Here is a 23939-nt window from a genome sequence, read left to right as displayed (position 1 = left end):
TGAATAACATTGCACATTAATGTTTCAAATTTATGTACCCAACCTATCAGATTTTAAGCTCAATTTTCATTAACTTTAATTTAAAGGAGTAATGAAAGCCCCTAAACACCCACCATATAGAAGTCACTTACAGAAAGATTTATGTAAAATTTTGGCAGAAAGCTTTAGTAAGTTTAGTAGTCAAAGCATGACCAACCCATGGAAACAAAAACTAGGAAGGTAAAAATAAGTAAGAATGATCCAATTATTCAGAATTCAGGACACATTTTCTTACTAACCATATATATACAAATGTCTGATTTTGACACCAAACAAACCGAAGGAAACAAAAAAAGGAAAGAAAAAAAAAGAAGGGAACTAAACAAGGAAACTAGGGTGTAGAATAATGGAAGAGATGCCTAAAATATAGTTATACTCCTTTTCCAGCAATATACTCGTCTCTTGCGAGTATAACTGTTAGAACAGCAAATTCCATTCATGGTTATCTGCCTGTCCTCCTGCAGTGCGAACAAAACAAATAACAGAAAATTAGGAGTTTATGTATTAGAGCTTGTTTGATGTGGATTATTTGGGATTATAAAACTTGCATCAAATGGTGTTATTTGAAAATAACCCCAGATCAATCAAACAAGGCCTCAGAATCCAGGAATCTTTGGATATCAAATCCTCCTCAGAACCCAATCAGCATTTCTCATTTGTATTATATAACTTCATATTGTCCAAGTTTTACCATAATTTTTATGATATAAACAAGGACCTGAGCTCATAACTCAGCGATAAAGGAATTGAACTAACCTGGATAGGAAGTTAAAGTTACTTCAATCATATTTTGGTGGGCATGATGAATTTAGCTTTTCTCTCAGCCGGTTTAAGGATTTGGAATGAACACATCAAGTTTTCATCTACACTCATCAAAGCGCCAGCATTGTCAAATTCACCACAATAATTGGGAGCTGAAAATATCGTTACAAGCTGCCTATCCGCAAAAAATTCATAGCCATCCTCAACCACCTAATTTAGAAGAAAATTAAAACCATATGAGCAAACATAAAAGAAAAGAAGACGAAAAATGACCACACGAGTGAGACCTGATGAGCACGACAAACAAGGTCTAAATCATGCTTTGCCAAGAATTCAGACACTTTATCGGGGCCAAACGTGAATGAAACACCTCTATCGTTCATTCCCCATCCCTTGACTTCTCTACTGGGATCAGACCAAAGTAAATCACATAGTAAACCAGTATCTGGAATAACAGTTGGGCGAGGTAAGTTTCGAATCTGATCCAGGTTAGTGAGATCAGGAGAAAGCCCACCATGCATGCACAATATCCGGTCATCAATAAGAGCAGCCACAGGAAGATAATTGAAACACTCAGTAAAGGATTTCCATATCTTCACATTAAACCGGCGCTTGCACTCGTCAAAAAAACCATAGATACGATTAATAGAAGCACATTCATGGTTGCCCCTAAGGAGGAAAAAGTTCTCAGGGTATTTGATTTTGAAGGCAAGCAAGAGGCATATAGTTTCCAGACTCTGCTTTCCACGATCAACATAGTCACCGAGAAATAGATAATTGGCTTGTGGAGGAAACCCACCATACTCAAACAGCCTCAATAAATCACTGTACTGTCCATGAATGTCACCTAACAATCCATACAAGTGAATCCAGAAGATCAGGAAATCATACATACATTATGCCCTTGTTTGATGTGGATTATTTGAGAATTACTATCCAATCAGCCATTTACTCACCAATCACACCATTCAAATCATCAACCAAAATACAATCTATTTTCAAAAAAAATAATTATTATTATATGTTTATACCCCCTTAATGTCTTTTTCTTTGGAAACAAGGTTATTCAAATAAACCAATATCAAACCATGGCTATAAGTTAAGTAAATTTGTTCATTATGTAATAACATCAGAAGCTTTACAACTGGTGGAATTCAATCCATCGTAAATTGCTATGGAGTTCTTTTCCCACTTCTTTTATTCAGCTAAAAGAGATAAGTATTTTTTTAGTTTCTGAATTTTAGAAAGTTAGCACGGCCCCTGCTTCAACTTAAGGTGTTCTTTATGGGATCGAACCTGAGATTTTGATCTCTAGACAAGATTCTTTCCACTTAAGCTACCCTAGTGGATTTCTAATTCTCACTTTAGAAAAAAGGTCATCCTGTTAAAAGTTAAACAAAGAAACACCCAGATAATAGTAGCAAACCTGTTGGAATAGAAATTTGGAAACTTAAAGTCCAACTACACAAGCCAAAAGGCTGTAGCATAGTTATAGTTAATGAAACTATTTTAACAGTGATTCCATCAAACTCTCAAAAACAATAACTAAGTGAAAAAATCAATGATGACCCTATGACCTATATAGAAAATTGAGAGCATTGAATATAAAAAACTACTGCTTACTAAAATAATCATTGGGATAATGGCAAAGTCAACCTTTTAAATACTAAGAAAGCCTTAAAACTGGATGGATTTAGGGCTTGTTTGGTTGGGAAAATACAGCAGCCTAAGAATTTTAGCAGCAATCAAAGGCCCTCTGGAAGTGGGGAGTTTATATCATAACAAACTGGACCGATTAAACTCTATAGTGCAACACAGTATCTATAGCGATTTGTGTCAAAAAGTCATGGAGATAAGATATTATCTATAAGATATAAGATGGAGTGAGTGATTAAGCCGCAATTAAACAATGTCTTAAGCTACAATTAACATCCAAGCGTCTAATTTTTTCACGTAACTTTTAACCCAACCAATTACATCAAAAGTTCTCTCAAGAATTCAATTTCAAATTCATGTAATCGCATTCTCAGCTGCTATGATTGAATGAAACAATTCATGTAAGATCCAAAATCAGCCCAAAAAAAATAGTCAACGACTTGAAAGTTAGAAGAAGGTTTAATTAATTCCATACCACATATTTTGATTGGTGCTTCAAGCTCAAGGAGATTAGGCTGCGAGGTGAAGATTTCTTTGGAAGCAAGGCAAAGTTGCTTGATCTCCGATTCCGTAACCTGCACAAGCTTTCCTGGCTTGGCTGATCGGACCTCTATAAGGCGCTCGATGATCTTGTCAATAACAGCAAGGTCCATATCAGTCCACTGCCTGCGCAAAATGCAATGGCCGGCGCCTGCAGAAGTGGAACCCTAAACCCTACCTATCTACGGGAGGATTTACTGTTTCTCTCTGATCTGATGTGATCCGATCCGATTGGAGAGGAGGAGAATCTCGTATGTTCTTCAGAAAAAGAGATTCAAAGAGAAGTAGATGGGCTGCGTCAAAAACGTTTTGACTTATCCCCTTATAAAACTGCTCTTAGCTTATTCAAACCTCATATATATATATAAACATATATTAGGTTTCATATTATTAATTTTAATTCCTTATATAAAAAATAAAATCTACTTTATTTATTTATATATTATTATGAATCTTTTTTTCTTTTGCTCAATCATATTATTATTATTGTTATTATTATGAATCTAAGTACTTTTTTTTTTTACTTATAAAATCATTTGGGAAAATGACAATTGAAAAAAGATTATAATAAGTTCAATTGAATAATAAAAATCATTTAAATATAAAACACTTTAAATTTATTTAAAATTAATATTACTTATTTCAAATCATTATTATGTTTATTTATAATTTTAATAATTAATATAACATCCGAGAAAAAATATTTTGACTTTTTAAATATAAAATTTTGATATAATAAAATTAAATTTATTATGTTTTTTTTTTTGTAAATAATATTTTATGATTAATTGAATATAAGGTTTTGATATAATAAATTTATATATTGTGGTTAAATATTAATTTATTATTATATTTTTTGTTTTGTTTTAAATATTAAGATATAAATAAAATAAAATATATTTATTGTTTTTTTAATTGTTATTCATAATTATATTTGTAAGCAATTTAGTTAAAAAAACCTTTTAAGTTCTTATTTATACATTGTCTCACTTATTTATTAACTATTTTTTTCAAATAATTATTTTTATTTATATATTTGTTCAATAAAAAAAATTATTTCTTTCTATATACACGGGTGTTAATTTAGGTCAAATTTGGGTTTACAAGTTAGAGTTGAACAATATTAATTTAATCTATCTGTTTATTAATTTGTGTCAAAATATATAACATAAACTTAATAGTTTAGTAATTCGTGTCAAAATATCTAACCTAAACCTAACATATTAGTAATTTGTGTCAAAAAAATCTAACCTAAACCTAACAGTTTAGTAATTCGTGTCAAAATTTTTAACCTGAAGTTGATCTGTTTATTTGTGATTGATCCGAACCCGATCTCAATTTATCTAACTCAATTCGAACCCAACTCAATCCCAATTTACCTAACTTAACTCGAACACAAACCGATATAATTAATCTGTATCTCTTTGTTTCAAATTAAAATGACATAAATGCAAAAAAAAAAAATGAAGCTAAATCACAAATCCATTTATAATTTTATTTTTACAAAAGAAAATAAGTCAGTGACTATGAAATAAAAACACAAAACTCAATAAATGAAACTTGTAAACAAGTTATCAAGTCTATTTTGGGTCATTTTAGGTCGACCCAATTTTGACATTTTTATTAATCGGGTTAAACAAATCGATCTAATTTTAACCCGAACAAAAAAATACATGACCCTAACCTAATTTTTTTGTGTTTGGTTCAAGTCGTGTTTTCGTGTCGAGTCCAAAATTACACCATAATTCTACGTATATCGTTACTGTAACTAAGTATGCATATATTTTATTTCTATCATTACTTTAATTAATTATTCCTATGAAAAATTTGTATAAATAATGATTGATAGGGTACAATGTGAGTGAAATGAAAATTAAAAAATAGTTTTCAATCCACACTTAAAAAATAATCAATTGCTTACAATAATTGAGACATATATCAATAATTTTTTAACATGGATTAATTTTATTTGATTAATTAATTTAAAATTATCCTAAAAAACCATCTAGATCAATAAAAAAACAAAATATATCTATATACATGTTTTATAGAGATTGTGTTGTTGGATTGGATCAGTTGGAACAACAAGTTGTCTTCTTTACATTGGTAGTAGAATAATCACCAACATTAATGGAAGTACCTTGACCAGGAAGACCATGAATTGCTTCCTGAGCAGCCAATGCTTTTTTGGTTATAATCTGATAAATATGAAGCATGATTGTCTGAAATGCCTTGTCGACATTAATACCTTCCAAAGCCGATGTCTCCATAAACGACAACTCTTGTTTCTCGGCCAACGACTGTCCTTCTTGATCTGAAACTGACCTAAGATGATTTAAATCTGCTTTGTTTCCGACCATCATTATCACAATGTTGGAATCCGAATGATCCCTTAACTCCCTCAACCATCTCTCAACATTCTCGAACGTTTGTCTCTTCGTTATGTCGTACACCAACAACGCCCCAACCGCACCTCTATAATATGCACTCGTGATTGCCCTGTACCTTTCTTGACCGGCCGTGTCCCATATTTGGGCCTTTACTGTCTTTCCTTCAACCTCTAGAGTTCTCGTCGCGAATTCAACGCCGATTGTGGATTTAGATTCCAAGAAGAATTCATTTCGAGTGAATCTGGAAAGTATATTTGATTTTCCGACGCCGGAATCTCCAATCACCACGATCTTGAACAGGTAATCGTATTCGTGGTGGTCTACCTTATTATACGCCATCTATCATCTATGCATGCCGCCGCCGCCGCCGGAAGATTGTAATTAATAATCGCCGGTGGTCAAACGCTTCAAGTTCAATCATCATCAAAGGAATTTCAGAGCAAGGTAAAAAGGTAAGAAAGAGAGATCTCACAACCAATCAGACAAAACAGAATTTGCGGTAATACAGGAATTTTATTCAATTATATATACCGATGATTCTGTTTTATTCAACTTTTAAATTTTTAATTAATCTTTTATTCATTCTTATATAAATGTGATTAAATATTTTTTAGTTATAAATAATATTTTTATCTGTATAACTTTTTACTTACAATTTATTCTTATTTAATAGGATTTAGTTTATTTATTATATATTTTTATATTATTAATAATATTTAATAATGAATATTATATATATATTTATTTATTTCATTTTAAATATCAATCAATTATTTAAATTAAAAAATAGTTTTTATTTTAAAATCAATTATATAAATATGCTACTTTTTATAAGTTTTTATTAATATATAATTTTAATAATTATTTAAATTAAATAAATATTTTTATATATTATTTAAATCTTTATTATTTTAAATTTGATCTTATTGAAAATTTTAGATATTTCATTAGTCATTATTTATTTTATTTAATTTAATATAACAAGAACGTGACTTTAACTTGAAATGATTTTAACTTATTTTAAGTGTGAATAACTTGTAATATTTGGTCTTTATAAATTATTCCCTATCTTTAAACTACTTTATTTAATTTCATTATTTATTTTCTTGTAAATATTATATATATATAAATATATATTCAAATTTTAAAAATCTCAAATAGCTTTTTGCCTAACTTAGGTATAGGTACCATACACTACTTTTTTTTTTTTTTTTTATTATTATTATTTTATATATTACCATTTTGCGATAATATATATTTGAATTAATTAAATAATCCAACTCTAATAAAAGTTATCATCCCGAGGGGAAATTTGATGGAATAACCCTCATAAGAGGGTTATTACCACTTTTAACATGTCATTTATAATTTTATCATTTTTGACCTTTTGCCAAGGCAAAAGGTCAGTTTTACCCTTTATTAAAAAAAAAAAAAATTTGATTTTCATTCTCCCCCGTCGTTTCCCTTTCCCCAGTTCTCCTTTCACTCCCTCTCTCTCATTTCCAACTTCCCGAAGACGACTGATCAACCCCGAAGACGACGACGACGACGAAAATCCCCCGAAACATCGACGACGTCCTCTCCCTCGAACCCCGACGAGCTCCGACGACAAACAAGAGCCCCCGACGAGAATCTCAACTCCAGAACGTCGAAGGTGAGTTTATCTTCCCCGTTTCTATCCGTTTCTATCTGTTTCTATCCTAGTTCTCCGTTTTATATCCATGCATGCTATAATGGAGGAATGGTTTAGGGTATTGTTTAGGTTTAGGTATGTGTTTAGGTTTAGGTAGTGTTTATTGTTTAGGTTTATTGTTTAGGTTTATTTTTGGGTTTAAAATGCTTCTGTCGAAGGCTGTTGCAGGGTTTTGGGTTTATTGTCGATGGCGACGATGCATTTTCGCAGGTGACAGTGCATCTGTCGCAGACGACGGTGCATCTGTCGCAGACGACGGTGCATCTGTCGCAGACGACGGAGCATCTGTCGCAGACGACGGTGCATCTGTCGCAGACGACGGTGCATCTGTCGCAGACGACGATGCATCTGTCGCAGGCAGAATATACTATTGCAGAATATCTGTTGTAGGGTTTTGGGTTTATTGTTGATGAAGAGGCTGTTGATGGTTTGGAGATCAACAAAGAAGCCGAGCAGAATGAAAACAAAGATGAAGAGGCTGCAGCAGTTGTTGATAAGAATGCTGAGTTGGGAAAGAAAGAATTGGCCACGAAGAAGAAGAGGAAGGTGGTTTTGGCCAAAAATAGGTTGCAGCAGTTGGGCAAGAAAAGGAAGATGAATGAAGAGGCTGACATGGGAAAGATGAATGATGAAGAGGCTGACATGGGAAAGAAGAATGATGAAGAGACTGACTTTGGAAAGAAGAATGATGAAGAGGCTGAGTTGGGAAAGATGAATGATGATGTATAGGTATTGACTCCAACAAGATTTCAGGGACAGAGTTTTCGGAGAAAGAAGAGGTCCACACAATTGGGGAACTATACAGATCCTAATGGAAAATCCTTTAAACTCATTGATCCAGTAACTGTAAATCCTCTTTTAGATTATGATAGTGAACTGTTTGATGATTTGAAACAATGGCTGAAGCTGGAGGATGAAGACAAGATAATAATATAAAATAATTAAAATAAATTAATTTAAATATCTTACAAATGTAAATATTAAGTGAAGTTTGCTTCACTTCTATCAGCGCTGTAAATATTGAGCGAAGCAATCTTCACCTGGTAGTGCTTGTTTCACTCATTTGAGTGCTGTAAATCCTCAGGTACATGAAGGTATAAATGCTCTTACATTAACATATAAATATTTTTACATAAATGTGTTAATGATTTTACATGAACATTTATATATATTTAATATATAATTATAGAAAATATAAAATAATTTAAATAATTTTTTTAAAATATCTTATAAATAAATTTAAAAATATTTTGTTTTACAAATTTATTTAAATATATTACAAAATTTTTTTAACATGTTGTTATATATATATTTAATATATAATAATATAAAATAATTAAAATAAATTAATTTAAATATCTTACAAATGTAAATATTAAGTGAAGTTTGTTTCACTTCTATCAGCGCTGTAAATATTAAGCGAAGCAATCTTCACCTGGTAGTGCTTGTTTCACTCATTTGAGTGCTGTAAATCCTCAGGTGAAGCTTGCTTCACCTGGTAGTGCTTGTTTTTTTTTTTTTTTTTGCTGACTTACATGAAGGTATAAATGCTCTTACATTAACATATAAATGTTTTTACATAAATGTGTTAATGATTTTACATGAACATTTATATATATTTAATATATAATTATAGAAAATATAAAATAATTTAAATAATTTTTTTAAAATATCTTACAAATAAATTTAAAAATATTTTGTTTTACAAATTTATTTAAATATATTACAAATTTTTTTTAACATGTTGTTATATATATATTTAATATATAATAATATAAAATAATTAAAATAAATTAATTTAAATATCTTACAAATGTAAATATTAAGTGAAGTTTGTTTCACTTCTATCAGCGCTGTAAATATTGAGCGAAGCAATCTTCACCTGGTAGTGTTTGTTTCACTCATTTGAGTGCTGTAAATCCTCAGGTGAAGCTTGCTTCACTTAGTAGTGCTTGTTTTTTTTTTTTTGCTGACTTACATGAAGGTATAAATGCTCTTACATTAACATATAAATGTTTTTACATAAATGTGTTAATGATTTTACATGAACATTTATATATATTTAATATATAATTATAGAAAATATAAAATAATTTAAATAATTTTTTTAAAATATCTTACAAATAAATTTAAAAATATTTTGTTTTACAAATTTATTTAAATATATTACAAAATTTTTTAACATGTTGTTATATATATATATTTAATATATAATAATATAAAATAATTAAAATAAATTAATTTAAATATCTTACAAATGTAAATATTAAGTGAAGTTTGTTTCACTTCTATCAGCGCTGTAAATATTGAGCGAAGCAATCTTCACCTGGTAGTGTTTGTTTCACTCATTTGAGTGCTGTAAATCCTCATGTGAAGCTTGCTTCACCTGGTAGTGCTTGTTTTTTTTTTTTTACTGACTTACATGAAGGTATAAATGCTCTTACATTAACATATAAATGTTTTTACATAAATGTGTTAATGATTTTACATGAACATTTATATATATTTAATATATAATTATAGAAAATATAAAATAATTTAAATAATTTTTTTAAAATATCTTACAAATAAATTTAAAAATATTTTGTTTTACAAATTTATTTAAATATATTACAAAAATTTTTTAACATGTTGTTATATATATATTTAATATATAATAATATAAAATAATTAAAATAAATTAATTTAAATATCTTACAAATGTAAATATTAAGTGAAGTTTGCTTCACTTCTATCAGCGCTGTAAATATTGAGCGAAGCAATCTTCACCTGGTAGTGCTTGTTTCACTCATTTGAGTGCTGTAAATCCTCAGGTGAAGCTTGCTTCACCTGGTAGTGCTTGTTTTTTTTTTTTGCTGACTTACATGAAGGTATAAATGCTCTTACATTAACATATAAATGTTTTTACATAAATGTGTTAATGATTTTACATGAACATTTATATATATTTAATATATAATTATAGAAAATATAAAATAATTTAAATAATTTTTTTAAAATATCTTACAAATAAATTTAAAAATATTTTGTTTTACAAATTTATTTAAATATATTACAAAATTTTTTTAACAGGTTGTTATATATATATATTTAATATATAATAATATAAAATAATTAAAATAAATTAATTTAAATATCTTACAAATGTAAATATTAAGTGAAGTTTGCTTCACTTCTATCAGCGCTGTAAATATTGAGCGAAGCAATCTTCACCTGGTAGTGCTTGTTTCACTCATTTGAGTGCTGTAAATCCTCAGGTGAAGCTTGCTTCACCTGGTAGTGCTTGTTTTTTTTTTTTGCTGACTTACATTAAGGTATAAATGCTCTTACATTAACATATAAATGTTTTTACATAAATGTGTTAATGATTTTACATGAACATTTATATATATTTAATATATAATTATAGAAAATATAAAATAATTTAAATAATTTTTTTAAAATATCTTACAAATAAATTTAAAAATATTTTGTTTTACAAATTTATTTAAATATATTATAAAATTTTTTTAACATGTTGTTATATATATATTTAATATATAATAATCCTGGGAATACATCTTGCTGCTCAAACACATCCTGCTGCTTAAATACATCTTGTTGCCTTGAGAATACATCTTGTTGACTTGGGAATACATCTTGCTGCTCAAACACATCTCGATGCCTTGGTAAGATATCTTTCACTTTGTTCAGTTGAAGGTATTGACTTCTCTACTAAGGAGACACATAGCGGGGCGCGATGATTGGGCAGTGAAGACGAGAGTTCTTGTAAATAGAACGCCACATCGCTATCTCCAATGATTGTTGCAGGAGGAGAATTGATCATTAGCATATTATACTTTACCTTGAACACTAAGTCATATCTTAGTTTGTCCACACCAATAGAATTATAGACAATTGAAGCTAACTCTTCATATGTAGCATTTCGGGGTACATTCACACCACGACACGAACTTGAGACAAAAGAACTAACCCCACAATCATCAGTTTTCCAGTCTCCATCAAAGAGTAGAAAAACACCAACATTCATGTGATCTGCAATTGAAAAAAATTCAAAGAAGTCAGTGACAGTGACCAGTCAGTGTTAATTGCAAGGAGGAAAATGCATCTGTCGCAGGCGACAGTGCATCTGTCGCAGACGACAGTGCATCTGTCGCAGGCGGGAAATGCATATGTCGTATGCGACAGATACACTGTCGCCTGCGACATATGCATTTCCCGCCTGCGACAGATGCACTGTCGTCTGCGACAGATGCACTATCGTCTGCGAGAGATGCACTGTCGCCTGCAACAGATGCACTGTCGCCTTCGTCACCTTCGTCGGATGTATATTTCACTGTAAAACAAATCAGCCAAGCTCTAAAACCATTATTCCATGACCTAACCTACATCCTAGACTCTAAACGACAAAACCCTAAAACGACGAAGGTCTAACCTGAATGTTGAAGACGTTCCAGTTTTGTTGATGATGAAGGAAGCTTGATGATGAAGGAAGCTTGATGATGAAGAACCTTGATGATGATGAAGGAAGGACGGGGAAAGGACGGTTGGTGGAGAGGAGGGAAAGGGGAGAAGAAAGTGACATTTCAGTAACTGAAAGGCGCACTACTGATTTTATTTTATTTTATTTATTTATTTATTTAAATAAAGGGTAAAACTGACCTTTTGCCTCGACAAAAGGTCAAAAATGATAAAATTATAAATGACATGCTAAAAGTGGTAATAACCCTCTTATGAGGGTTATTCCATCAAATTTCCCATCCCGAGACTAGGCGCTCTATCACCAGAGAAGACTGCAATTCTAGAGCTACGACTAGAGGTTGAGGTTGAGGTTGGTTGGGAACTGCTTTGATACATACACACGGAATTTAGCAAAAGCTAGAGCAAAGCAGCGGGAAAGAAGCGATGGCGATGCGTGATCTTGTAACTGGCGGGGCTGCCTGCGCTGTTCCTGGTTCTTCTTCATCTTCAAACCCTCTCGGTGCTCTTGCCAACAACCTCTTTGGTTCTTCTTCCAAAACCCAGGTTTTTTCTATTGAACCCCCCACATGCCCTATTATACTATACTATACCTGCACAATTCATATCAAAAGCGTTCCATTTATTCTTCCAATTTATATTCAACATTTCGCTGCCACTTTAGCTACTTACACATCCTTCACAGCCGCCGATCCTCTTTCACTTTTTAAAATGCGTTCTAGGTTGTTGAAATTCATTAGATAAAAAGTGGTTGTTTTTAGAGAATTACTTCAATATACTTCCTGCTGTATCCATTCAATATTTTAATTTGCTTGGTGTGCTATAGTATTATACCTACCCAAATGTTGTTTGGTCATAATTTTCGTTATGAAATTCTTTCAATGTTAAAATTCGTATATCTTTACACTGTTCTTAATATTTACAATTTTGAGAAACAATTAGTATCTTGAAGCATGGCCACTGTCTTTCAAAGCATGACTGAAATGATTAAACCCATCAACACTGACCATTCCTTTTTAGAACATCTAATACATTAGTTCCTTATGTTGTGGGGCAGGAACATATACACCTAGAGAGGCATATGTTGCTATTTTAAATTGTCCAGTGTGTTCAGTTCCTATAGAACTTTTAGTTTATATGGTTGATTTTCTCACTGGACAATTTGTCTAAGCAGGAAAGGCTGAGAGAGATTCCTACATTATCAACTTCTGATGGTAACTTCTACACAGCCACAAATGATCCTCTGAATGCCTTATCTGGACCGGAGCTTGGTCATCATCATCTACCTACTAGCCAGGTCTCGTCTCATCTTTCTGTGTATGGTCTTTTGTCAATAAACTTTCCGGAAGTTATTTATTGACATCTATGCTTTTGATTATCAGGGATCAGAATTCCTTCGGGGTTTTCGCTCTGCTGATCAGAATAGACTGGCTGATGCTTGGGATGAGATACACACATCTCCAGTACCAAACATTCCAGTTATTGGCCATATATCGAATGTTAATGGACCTTTGCAACCACAATTGGATGGTAAACTCTCCATATCAAGGCTTCTGCATTCGTTCAAGTTATTTTCTATTTGGTAAAAATAGACCTAATTATAATTTGAAATGTGTTTTCAAGTTTCTGATTTCGTTGGAATTTGATAAATTATATTGATACATTTCTCTCGACATTGTTTCACACTTATGGATGTTAGCGTGATGAAAAAAGTGAGTTGTTTGTTTCTCATTGTGTTTCAGGACCGCCTCAAAGAGTTTTAGGAAGCTTTCTGCATCAATTTGTTAATAGCAGTCAAGCTGGTGTTCCTTTTCATCCCGTGCCTCTTCCAGTTATGGGCTTGTCACAAGGTGACAAACAATGCATACGTGATCGTAGTAGCATCATGGCTAGACACTTCTTTGCCGATAAAAGTGAAGAATTCATTAATGCACAGGTTGCGCTCCTTATTCTCTCTGAAACCCATATTTTGAAACTATTGATACATTTCCTTTAAATTCTTGAACATAAGGAGTAGATATGAGTCATAAATTAGAGAGGTTATATAGGTTATGTGGCATAACTGCCAATTATCTTCCTCACATGTCATATTTGTCTAACTAACAAGCAATATCATTGATTAGAGCTCAAATTTTATTGTTTATATCATGTTTGATTTATTACCATCACGATGAGTCTTTTTTGATATAAAGGGGTATATATATATATACAATACATATATTATTTTTTATTTATTTAGGAAGCTAGCACGACTGCGCGACCAAAGAAAATTAAGGCGTATATATACAATGGTTGAAAGTGTGCATGTGAAGAATCTTTACATACAGTTCTTGATGATGAATGTTCCCTCAGTTGTGATTAAGGCCTTGTTTGGGAAGATAGGGTTTGGGATTAAGTCCACCCCTTTTATAATATTATGTTTTGCTTTATTATAAAATATACGGTTTTAAGCTCCATATTATTTACAAATTTTAAATTTCCTTTTTATTTAATATTTATAAACTTATTACACTAAAAATCGGAATGAGTGATTGCGTTTTTATGTCAAAGTTCTTTGTGTTGAAACTTATGAGTTCCATGTTTCATTATAGTTACATAGGTGTCATGGTCCTTCCAAAGTATAGTTCTGTCTAGGTTCCTGCATTTATATTAGTTGTTTTACAATTTCTATGCCTTTTCATTATTAGAAAGTTCATATGTTTTATGCTACTTGTCAGGTAAATGCATTGTTATCATCCTTGGATATTGATGGAGATGTCAGAGCTAGAGGCCCTCTCCCTGGGAGATTCCGTGAATTGGAGGGATATTGGAATGAGTCTCAAATTATGCAGTCAGCTGGCCCTCAGGCAGCTGATGGTTGGGCTGACGAATTTGTTCAGCACAGAATCGATCATGGTGATCCAAATTCTTGGGCTTTGTCTTTTGAGAGGCAACATGGGGCTAATGGCTGGGCTTCTGAATTTGAGCGGGTAAAGCATTTTACTGAAATTGCATGTAATCTTAACTTGGTTCTGTGCTGCTCTCCACATATTTACAAGGTTCTAATGATTTTCATTTTATCATCCTTTTGGAACCCGCCCCAAAAGCACGAGAAAATCTAAATGCGGAAAGCTTGGAAAAACATCTGGTGGAATGAACTAAAATGATCTCTCTGTTATTGCATTGAGATGATTTTTTTCTTCTCACAACTCTATTGAATGATTGTAACTTGATGTATTTGTTTAGTTCCTTTTCTTTCTATGATTGATTTTGCTCACTTTTTTTTCTGAATATACAATTATTGACACTTTTATGTATTGTATGTTAAACAGGATCAATCTCAGATCATGACGGTGAATCAAATGAGAGGCGTAAATATGCCGGATATTGCTGCCATGGAGCAGAGCCGCTTGTTGGCCCATACATTAGCTAAAAATAATGACCCAAAATTCCAGGTTTCTTTATATGCATTTCATTTTCTCTCTAAATGTAAAGATAGAATGCATATTCTATAACACATTTGTCCGTAGGTTAGGTACTGTACTATGAATCTAGAACCATGTTTGAAGTGGAATTAATGTTTTGAAAATTATAGTGATGAACTATAATTTTGAAGTGGAACCATGTTTGAAGTGGAATTAATGTTAGGTACTGTACTATGATGTACTATGAATCTAGAACCATGGAAATGCTTCAAGGGTTGTGATAGTGATGTCAGACATCTGTGAGAACTTTGATTAGAGCATGTCTTAATTATGTCTTCCCTTTTCAAATTAAAGGAAGCCTGATTTGATTGAGGCCTTGAGGGTGATGTACACGGAGATGAGTGTAGACTTTTGGAAATCATACCCTTTGTGTTTCTTAAAGGTGCATTATTTCCTTTCTATCTGTGACCTGCTTTAATTATTTATTCTCATTTTCCGGGGACAAGCAGAATTCCAAATTCCTTCAATTTGTTTCAAAGATGAGTCGCGGTGATCTTGTTATTGAGGACAATCAAGTCAAGCCAGCTGCAACATCTTCAGGCGGGGATTGGGCAACAGAATTTCATCAACAATATGATGGTGGAAATACATGGGCTGATCAGTTCGTAAATGGACAGGCAAGTATAAGTAATTGGTGGATAAGTACTTGGAATAAATATCAATAAACCCTCCAACTTTATATCAAAATTTCAGATAGTCCCATGAACTTTCTAGAGTATCAAATGTACCTTAAACGTGTCAAAATTGGATCAATTTTTATGATATCTTCTAAAATAACACGTTAACTGTTTACAGAAGCTTTCAGAGTCTTTTTATTTATGAGCTTTGGATTAAGTAAAAAAATTAACAATCACCATCATTCTTAATCCCAGACATCGTTATCCTCCCCCCCCCCCCTCTCTTGCCTTTCTTATCTATCATCCAAATCTTCAACGTCTTGTCCATCCTTTTACTATTTATTGCCTTTCTTATTTATTGGCAACAGTGACCTTATATTCCTCACTGTTGCCAATAAAAAAACATTGCAAATTTCTAATCCTAATCTTAGGAGGCCCAAGTTATCATCCTAATCTTCAACCTCTTGTCCATCTGTACTATTGGTGATCTTACATTCTTCACTATTGCCAATAAAAAACATTACAGATGTCTAATCCCAGTCTTAGGAGGAGACCAAGTCCAATGAGAACAAGCATAAAACAATCCCGATTATTAGCTAACAAGATTTGCATAAAATTGGAGTTGAACTTAGGGAGAGTAGATCACAACTTCATTATCTTTTCTCATTCCTTCTTTGTAATCAAAGCATACAATTGGCGTTGAACGCTCATTTGTTTACTTGGTAGCTATTATTGGTTGTCCATGTGAGGTCTTGCAGATAAGACTTCTTGAAGAACAAAGTGATTGGACTTGAATGATATTCCTCTTCATCCAAAGATATCATTAGTTGAGCTTAATTAGTGGATAAATTTCACACTCCTAGATTTGCAGCTGATGGAAAATTAATTGGGTGTTGTACATCATTTTCAGGTTTAGGGGTTTCTTTCTATTATTCTTTTGTATACATAAGTGTGTCTAATTAGGTGCAAAAAGTATTTGTTAGAGAAAAAGAAAAAGAAAAGATAGGATGAACGGATTTGGGTAAATACTTTTGTAATGGGCCTGTGAGTTAGGGGAATCTAGAAGATAGAGATAAGAAAATGAGGGAAGGGGAGTAGAAGAGGAAAAGAATGGGGGCTAATGGCTAGTATAATGTTTTTTAGGGGTTAGAGGATGGAAAGGGGCTGGGGGACTAATGGTTCAATGATTGCAAAGTTAAGGGAACTTTGTTGAAAAGTGTTTATTGTAAGGGGGGCAGATGAGGGGAGGTTGGGGTTTTGGTTTAGTTGAGTGATGGTTGACTTAATTTTTTCATCAACTATTTTAGCAAAAAACTGATATGCGACTAATGGATAATTTATAATTTGAGGTTTAGACTACCGTCGTTTGATTGCTTCTCAATTTGATCCGAATTCTATACTTTTTGGGTTTATTTTATACCTTAGAAAGTTCATGGGCCTTATTTATCTTTTTTTAGATAACGTTTAATGGGTTATTTGATCTTTCTTTCCTGGAGCATTTTTTAATTTGTAATTGCACACTTTGGGCACACAAAAATGTCCCCATGATACGTAATTTAATTTTTTATTCTCCGCATTGCACAGATTTTGATGTCAAATCCCAATGTTTCTACCCTTTTTAGGTTTCTCGTGGACCTGACGGTTGGGCAAATGAGTTTGCTTCTGAACGTGGACTTGGAAAAGCTGATGATCAGTGGGTCGATGAATTTTCAAAACTGCATGTCAATGATTGGGTGGAAGAATTTGGCAATCAAGTTGGGGATGGAGCATTGAGGGATGATTCTGCTGATAGCTGGGCCAACGCATATGATGAGTAAGTCCTTCTGGGTGTGAAGTATTTATTTTTTAAATACTCATTTTTATTGTGTCCCTTGTGTATGATGCTGCAAGATCAGCGCTTTTTTATTCACCAAAATTGTGCCAACCTCACTTTTTATATTGGCTTTCAAGTGAAACATTTTGCATTTTGTAGTTATGCAGAAATTCAAAGAATAAGAGAATGCTCTTATTTCTAAATTAGATAACTGATTATTACCTCCGATGGTTCTAGTTAAGGATGATAAAGTCAAGCTCCTATAAATTAGGAACTTTCTTATTCTCTATGAGCAATATATACATTACATTTATGATCAATTTAATCAGATAAATATCATTAACTTAGTCTTCACTCCCCTCAAGTTGGCTTGTACATATTGTACACACCCAACTTGCACCTTGGTTCTTCAAAATTGGACCTTGACAATGCTTTTGTAAGGATATGCATATTTGTCCATTAGTTGATTTGTAGGAGACTTAATCTTTCAATTTTCAATCATTTCCAAAATAATGTGTTGGTCGATCTCTTCCTGTTGTTCTGTAGTGGCAGATGGATTTTTTCAGCATGCTTATTGTACACTGATTGTCACAAAACAATGTGATTGGTAGCTCATTGAGTAGTTCTAAATCACTGAAGCCAAAGACCTTCACATATGCGAAGTGTCAAAAATCTTACTTCTGATTCAACTTTACCTGTGAAACATTATGTTGTTTCTTAATTATCCATGTAACTAAGTTTCCCATCATATGAACAATAGCCAGAATGTTTGTTCCCTTTGCTTCATTCTTTCTGAATAATCGGCCCTTCCCAGGGGTAGATTTAGATATCTTAATATTCTGTGTACTGCCTCCCTGTGTTCCTTAGAAGGATTATTCATGATATTTGGCTTTTGCTGGAGGCTATTCATGAATTGACTTACTCAACTTACTGAAAAACAAATATCTGGACTTGTATGTGAGATAAATCAGTTGAGCTATCCATCTGGAAGCGCTTTGAGTTTAAGCGGGGGTCATGACTGTGGGGTGTCATGCTAGCTCTCCTTTATTCCAAAAAAATAAAAAATAAATCAGTTGAGCTATCAGTCTTGAATATCTTTCCTTGTCCACCAGAGGACTGTCTAGGTCTACCCAGCTTTTTGGGGTTGTTCATGTAGTTTTAGAAGATCTCCAGTTCCATCACATTTTCTGTTTTTTGTCTCTTCCAATTGTTTCTCTTATGTTCTATATTTTCCCCATGATACTGCAATATATTGCTTAAGAGATAATGATACTCATGATACTCATGAAACTTATGATATTCCCTTTTAGGTTTCTTAATGAACAAATAATTTCCAAGCAGCATTCAGACACTTCCAGGGGGGTTTATGTATTCTCTGACATGAATCCTTATGTTGGTCACCCCAATCCTTTGAAAGAAGGTCAAGATCTTTTCCGAAAAGGTCTTCTTAGTGAAGCTGTGCTTGCCTTAGAGGCTGAAGTATTGAAAAACCCTGACAGTTCGGAAGGTTGGAGGTTGCTTGGAATAGCCCATGCTGAGAACGACGATGATCAACAGGTATGTGGTTTATTCTTGCAATTTCTGAATTCCTTTGATTTGGATCTTTTTATGTAGCATACTATTTTCAAATCCATCAATAAGAAAGACCTTCAAGCAAAGGTGGTCATTTAGACCCTTCTTTGAATTGTCATATATCAAATTCTGCTAGGTTCTACTATGCTTGAATATAATCAATTGACCTTTCTTTTTCACAATTATAAAAACTGACCTTTTTCTAAAAAATCTTTGCGTGAATACACTCAGTTGTCAGGTGATAACATGAGATTTTCAGAGATGGAGATTTCCCTGCTAATGTGGTAATTTAGAATAAGTATGTAATTTAGTTTGACCATTTCTAAACTCTATTGTCTCCATGTGTATACGTTTGATAAAAAGGATGGATTTTTTCGGGAGTATCAGTAATGATATTTATCCTCTACTTACTACTAAATTTCCAAGTAAGAAGGGTGCTATTCTGTGCTAATTTGAGTTCAATAGATAAAAAAAATATGCAAAATATTGCTTTTTAGCTGCAGTTATATATCTTATTTAAATTTAAGGAAGAAGATCAAATAGACCCTTCAACTTATAGGTGAAGATCAAGTCCCTAAATTTTCAAAGTGAGCACCTAGTCCATAAAGTTGTATATATTGGATCATTTAAGGTCTTCATTATTGAGCTATTATGCAATCTTTTAAAAGCTTCTCACCTGTAACCCTAGTATGCAACATGTGTGTTATACTCAATAACTTATAATGGGGTATATAATGGCAAGATGATGCAAGGCTTATTTGATCTAATATGATGTACAAATTAAGGGCTTAGATGATCCTTTTGAAACTTCAGAGGCCTATTTGATCTTAGGCTACACGGTAGGTGGCTATTTGATTTTCTGTCCTTCAGATTATGTTGAAAGCGGAGCTACCTTGAGAGTCATAGTTAGGCATTACTAAGGAGAATCACATTATTTGGTTGATTCCGTGTGTTTCACTTGTCACATAGATATGTTAGTCAATATAACCTGGCAACATCTGATCGCCTTTGTATGAGGATTGTAATGTTTTTTCCAATTTGAAATTGTTTACGAGTTTCTCGTTTTCACCTAATATTTAATACGATGGGAACACCTTAATATACAAGATATTTATGTTGCATGATGAGGGGAGGGAGGGTAGAAAATGTAGCAAATGAATCATGATATACGTTACCTGTATATTGTATTGAATTTGTCTTAGACTACAATCATTATTTTGATTGATGGACGAGGAAAGACTACAACTGCTGTAAATTCCTGGATGTGTTATAATAGGCTTTTTACTGCAGGCTATCGCAGCCACAATGCGTGCACAGGAGGTTGATCCAACAAATCTTGAAATACTCCTTGCTCTTGGCGTCAGTCATACTAATGGTCAGTAATCACATCAATTGTTGGCTAATTTTTGTTGAACTTGAGATGCGTTGCTTGATGCACTTAAATATCTGTATCCTGTTTTTCTGTTAATGCATTATTGAGAATTATAGAAATTTAATAATCTGGGGAGGATAACATCTAACCCACTAAGGTAGCCCAAGTGGCAAGAGTCGGTGCCTAAGAGACTTAAGGTCATGGGTTCGATTCTCACTTAGAACCCCTTAAGTTGAAGGGGAGGTCATGACTGTGGGAGTTGTGCTAGCTTCCTAAATTAAAAAAATAAAAGGATAACGCGTCTATTGTGCCACCTACATAGGGAGAATGCTTAAAGTATTACCATGTTCTTGTTTGTTAATTTGTAGAGTTGGAACAACCAGCAGCTTTAAAGCACCTGTATGGTTGGTTACGCCATCACCCAAAATACAGATCGCTTGCCCCTGCAGAGATGTCTGATTCCCTTTTCCACACTGATGTTAGTATGCTTCTTCCAGAGAATTTATATAAGGGGACTCTTGGTCGGTTAACTTAGGCTTCTCATTTTATGGCACAGGTCACAAGATTATTTAATGATGCTGCTCAAGTTTCTCCTGAAGATGCTGATGTGCACGTAGTGCTTGGTGTATTGTATAACCTATCTAGGGAGTTTGACAAAGCCATTGACTCATTTCAGACTGCATTAAAACTCAAACCACAAGATTACTCTCTTTGGAACAAGCTGGGTGCAACACAAGCCAATAGCATTCAAAGTGGTGATGCTATATTGGCTTATCAGCAGGTACCTAAATTAGCAATTACTATAAAGATACTTTCACTTTTAAATATTAATTTAGCTGGCTATTAGATGTTTGACATTGGATATGCCCATTTTACATCCAATTGGAAGCTTGAAGACTTCCTACTTCAGTTTTTTTGTACTTTTGGTGAAAATGATAGAATTCACTTCCCTATGTACTCAAAGCATATATTCTTTTGAGGATAATTCATAACAATGAGTGAGCAGTTGGAAAAACCTTTTTGGGCTTGATACTATTAGGAATACTGACGGCCACATTTTTTATCATCTCTTCTAGCCTAGCGACAATAAGATGTGTATATCCCCAGCCTTCTTGAGAGGTTCTGGGTTCGAGCCCGTCAGGTGGCAAGTTCTGCGCCTGGTTAAGTGTGTTTGCGGGCTATGAGCTTAATCTCCTTGTGGCCACATTTTTTATTATTATTACGAATATGATATACATGCTTATAAAATATGATATACAACTATTACTGCTTCTAATATTTCAAGGGTGGGAGAAATTGGATTATACATTTAGGAAATTGAGAGTTGTTCACATGTAAACAAGGAAATCTCTACATCGACTCCTTAGTTTAGGAGTCACTTTTACGTGGAAGTCTTTATATACATCAATTATTATTCTTTTTTTTTTTATTTTGTATCTTCTAAGGCTATGTAGTCTCTTCAAGCCATGACCAATTTCTGTAATAACCATTTATCCTGTCAGTTATACTTCCCATTTATTCCTCATTAGTTTCCTCATGTGTTGTTTACTTGTTTCTCAGGCACTAGATTTGAAGCCTAACTATGTCCGTGCTTGGGCTAACATGGGTATCAGTTATGCCAACCAGGTAAGTTTCCCTTTTGTTACATTATGTGTACTTATTTGTTATGCAAATACCAGTGAATAGCTTCTTTTGACTGGAAGCATATAAACATATTCCATTGGGTTGGGAAACATCTAACTTCTTGACCTAAAAAATACTTATTTAGATTCAGCTTAAATTAATCTAAACCCCCCATAAAATATGACTTAAACAGTAAGTTATAAATGATTTAACTTGGTAATCTAGAGCATACAAAAGACAACTTTAACCATGTAAACTAATCTAACATACCTTATTATAAGGGGAAAATAGTCTTTCCCGACATTAGTTTCACATTTTATGAAATGAACATAAATAAAATTTAGTATTCATCACCTAAGTTTTAGTTCCCTTAGGTTAATAGTAAATGCTCAAGTATTTGTACTGAATTTCAGGGCATGTACGAGGAGTCTATAAGATACTACGTCCGAGCACTTGCAATGAATCCGAAGGCTGACAACGCATGGCAATATCTGAGAATTTCTTTAAGGTGGTTGTTTTTACTTTTCCCTCACAAAGATTAGTATATGTAAACAACATCAACAACCCCTTGTAAGAAAAAAGTGGTGGCTAAATTAGTAGTATTTTTGTGATTTTTCAAACTGCAGTTGTGCATCTCGGAATGACATGTTGGAAGCTTGCGACTCTAGGAATGTCGACGCTCTTCAGAAAGAATTCCCTCTTTGATGTCCTAAAATATACCCATTCTTTTGTTAAAGGTAAAATAGAATAAGGAGGAAAGGCAGCAAGAAGAATACAGGGGAGTTACATCAGACAAAGCATGCAACTATGACCATATTGAATTTTTGTTCATTGCTGTAATTTAATTTAATAAATAACTGCATGTCTTTCCCATAAAGATGTTAATTACTGTCATTTTGCCAGGGTAAGTTGTATTATTATAAGAGGCACCATATAATTTTATTTTAATTTTTTATAATATTGTCGCATGTTCTATGACTTTTGAGTTAGATGTGACATTATGATATGCATATTGGTTAGAATAAAATTTTCATTACATTAATTATTAAAAGAACATTTATGTGACATTCAAAACTTGTATCATTAAGAGTTTATAGATCTTAAACATTTAAAGAACAAGGATCATTGCAATATTATATGGGTACTGTTCAGAATTTGACTTTATATAGGACATTTACTTTGTATTATTGAAACTTTATATTAAATTAGTTTATATACTTTAATTAAAATTTTATTAGTTATTAAATAATAATAAATAAAATATTAATTTCAAACAGATTTTTAGTTTAATAAAATTGTACTCCACCTTATTAATTTCAAACTGAATTTGCCACTGATCTGAAGCACCCTTGAGGCCAAACATATCGGCGTCTCCTTCCAGTCTAGGGGACCCCCAAAAAAGACGACGTTGCTCCTTGGGTTGTTGTGAATTAGTGCCATTAATGTCGATTGATTGTCGAGAAGGTGTTTGTAGAAATACTTAAGAGAATTCCAAGTTCGAGAATGATTATGAAAGTGGGTTATTACATAAGCTCAAAAGTTGAGGTTGGGAAGTGGAGAGGGTAAAACACTTCATAATTATTTCTTAAAATTGCAGAGCGGACCTCTAACTTTTTCTACTCAGTTAATTTTCACGAGGATTATCGAATTAGAAACGTATTTTGAGCAAATGGAAGGTGCATGACGAGTATTTTTCTAATTTTATAACTTTTGATACAACATATTTGACTAATTGTTATGACATCTCTTCTGCTTTATTTGTCGGGATCAATCATCGTAGTCAATTTATTTTACTTAGACATGCCTTATTGTCAAATAAAGATTCAAATTCTTTTATTTTGTTGTTCACAACTTGGTTGACATGTATGTTTGGTCGAGTTTCAAAAACCATAATCACATACCAATGTCGATCCATAACA

At 32.8% G+C, this 23939-nt stretch overlaps 3 protein-coding genes across 4 annotated transcripts; 1 reads left to right on the top strand and 2 right to left on the bottom strand.

Moving 5' to 3' along the window:
• Nucleotides 1–201: 201 nt before the first annotated feature.
• On the bottom strand, nucleotides 202–3311 carry LOC124929054 (serine/threonine-protein phosphatase PP1 isozyme 4-like). The gene is made up of 4 exons (XM_047469317.1): nucleotides 2933–3311; nucleotides 1089–1648; nucleotides 796–1011; nucleotides 202–497 (listed from the first exon to the last, which is right to left on the bottom strand). The coding sequence occupies exons 1-3, from the start codon at nucleotides 3108–3110 to the stop codon at nucleotides 823–825; spliced, it is 927 nt and encodes a 308-aa protein (XP_047325273.1). The 5' UTR covers nucleotides 3111–3311; the 3' UTR covers nucleotides 202–497; nucleotides 796–822.
• A 1758-nt stretch (nucleotides 3312–5069) lies between these two features.
• LOC124929055 (ras-related protein RABA2b-like) lies at nucleotides 5070–13587 on the bottom strand. 2 transcript variants are annotated; one of them, XM_047469319.1, is made up of 2 exons: nucleotides 13566–13587; nucleotides 5070–5707 (listed from the first exon to the last, which is right to left on the bottom strand). In XM_047469319.1, exons 1-2 carry the CDS (start codon nucleotides 13585–13587, stop codon nucleotides 5070–5072), a joined length of 660 nt encoding a protein of 219 aa, XP_047325275.1. The 2 variants fall into 2 exon arrangements, with proteins under 2 accessions (XP_047325275.1, XP_047325274.1); XM_047469318.1 differs by lacking the exon at nucleotides 13566–13587 and having other exon boundaries at nucleotides 5070–5726.
• LOC124929053 (peroxisome biogenesis protein 5-like) lies at nucleotides 11849–22995 on the top strand. Its single transcript, XM_047469316.1, has 15 exons — nucleotides 11849–12105; nucleotides 12734–12856; nucleotides 12942–13089; nucleotides 13302–13495; nucleotides 14277–14528; nucleotides 14871–14993; nucleotides 15473–15640; nucleotides 17263–17453; nucleotides 18764–19010; nucleotides 20316–20400; nucleotides 20766–20875; nucleotides 20954–21178; nucleotides 21958–22023; nucleotides 22434–22528; nucleotides 22647–22995. The coding sequence occupies exons 1-15, from the start codon at nucleotides 11986–11988 to the stop codon at nucleotides 22723–22725; spliced, it is 2226 nt and encodes a 741-aa protein (XP_047325272.1). The 5' UTR covers nucleotides 11849–11985; the 3' UTR covers nucleotides 22726–22995.
• The last annotated feature ends 944 nt before the right edge of the window (nucleotides 22996–23939 follow it).

Source organism: Impatiens glandulifera, chromosome 3 (genome assembly GCF_907164915.1).
Source record: "Impatiens glandulifera chromosome 3, dImpGla2.1, whole genome shotgun sequence".
In the NCBI taxonomy this organism is placed as follows: Eukaryota; Viridiplantae; Streptophyta; class Magnoliopsida; order Ericales; family Balsaminaceae; genus Impatiens; species Impatiens glandulifera.
This window is presented reverse-complemented; position numbering and strand designations above follow the sequence as displayed.

Coding starts and splice junctions, on each gene's coding strand:
- LOC124929054 (XM_047469317.1), bottom strand. CDS start 3,110: ATGGACCTTGCTGTTATTGACAAGATCATCGAGCGCCTTATAGAGGTC. Junction 1,649..2,932: donor AGCACCAATCAAAATATGTG/GTATGGAATTAA, acceptor ATGGATTGTTAG/GTGACATTCATGGACAGTAC. Junction 1,012..1,088: donor TTGTTTGTCGTGCTCATCAG/GTCTCACTCGTG, acceptor CTTCTAAATTAG/GTGGTTGAGGATGGCTATGA.
- LOC124929055 (XM_047469319.1), bottom strand. CDS start 13,587: ATGACTCATATCTACTCCTTAT. Junction 5,708..13,565: donor GACTCATATCTACTCCTTAT/GTTCAAGAATTT, acceptor ATAATAAGGTAG/ACCACCACGAATACGATTAC.
- LOC124929053 (XM_047469316.1), top strand. CDS start 11,986: ATGGCGATGCGTGATCTTGTAACTGGCGGGGCTGCCTGCGCTGTTCCT. Junction 12,857..12,941: donor ATCATCTACCTACTAGCCAG/GTCTCGTCTCAT, acceptor TTTGATTATCAG/GGATCAGAATTCCTTCGGGG. Junction 22,024..22,433: donor GTATCAGTTATGCCAACCAG/GTAAGTTTCCCT, acceptor ACTGAATTTCAG/GGCATGTACGAGGAGTCTAT.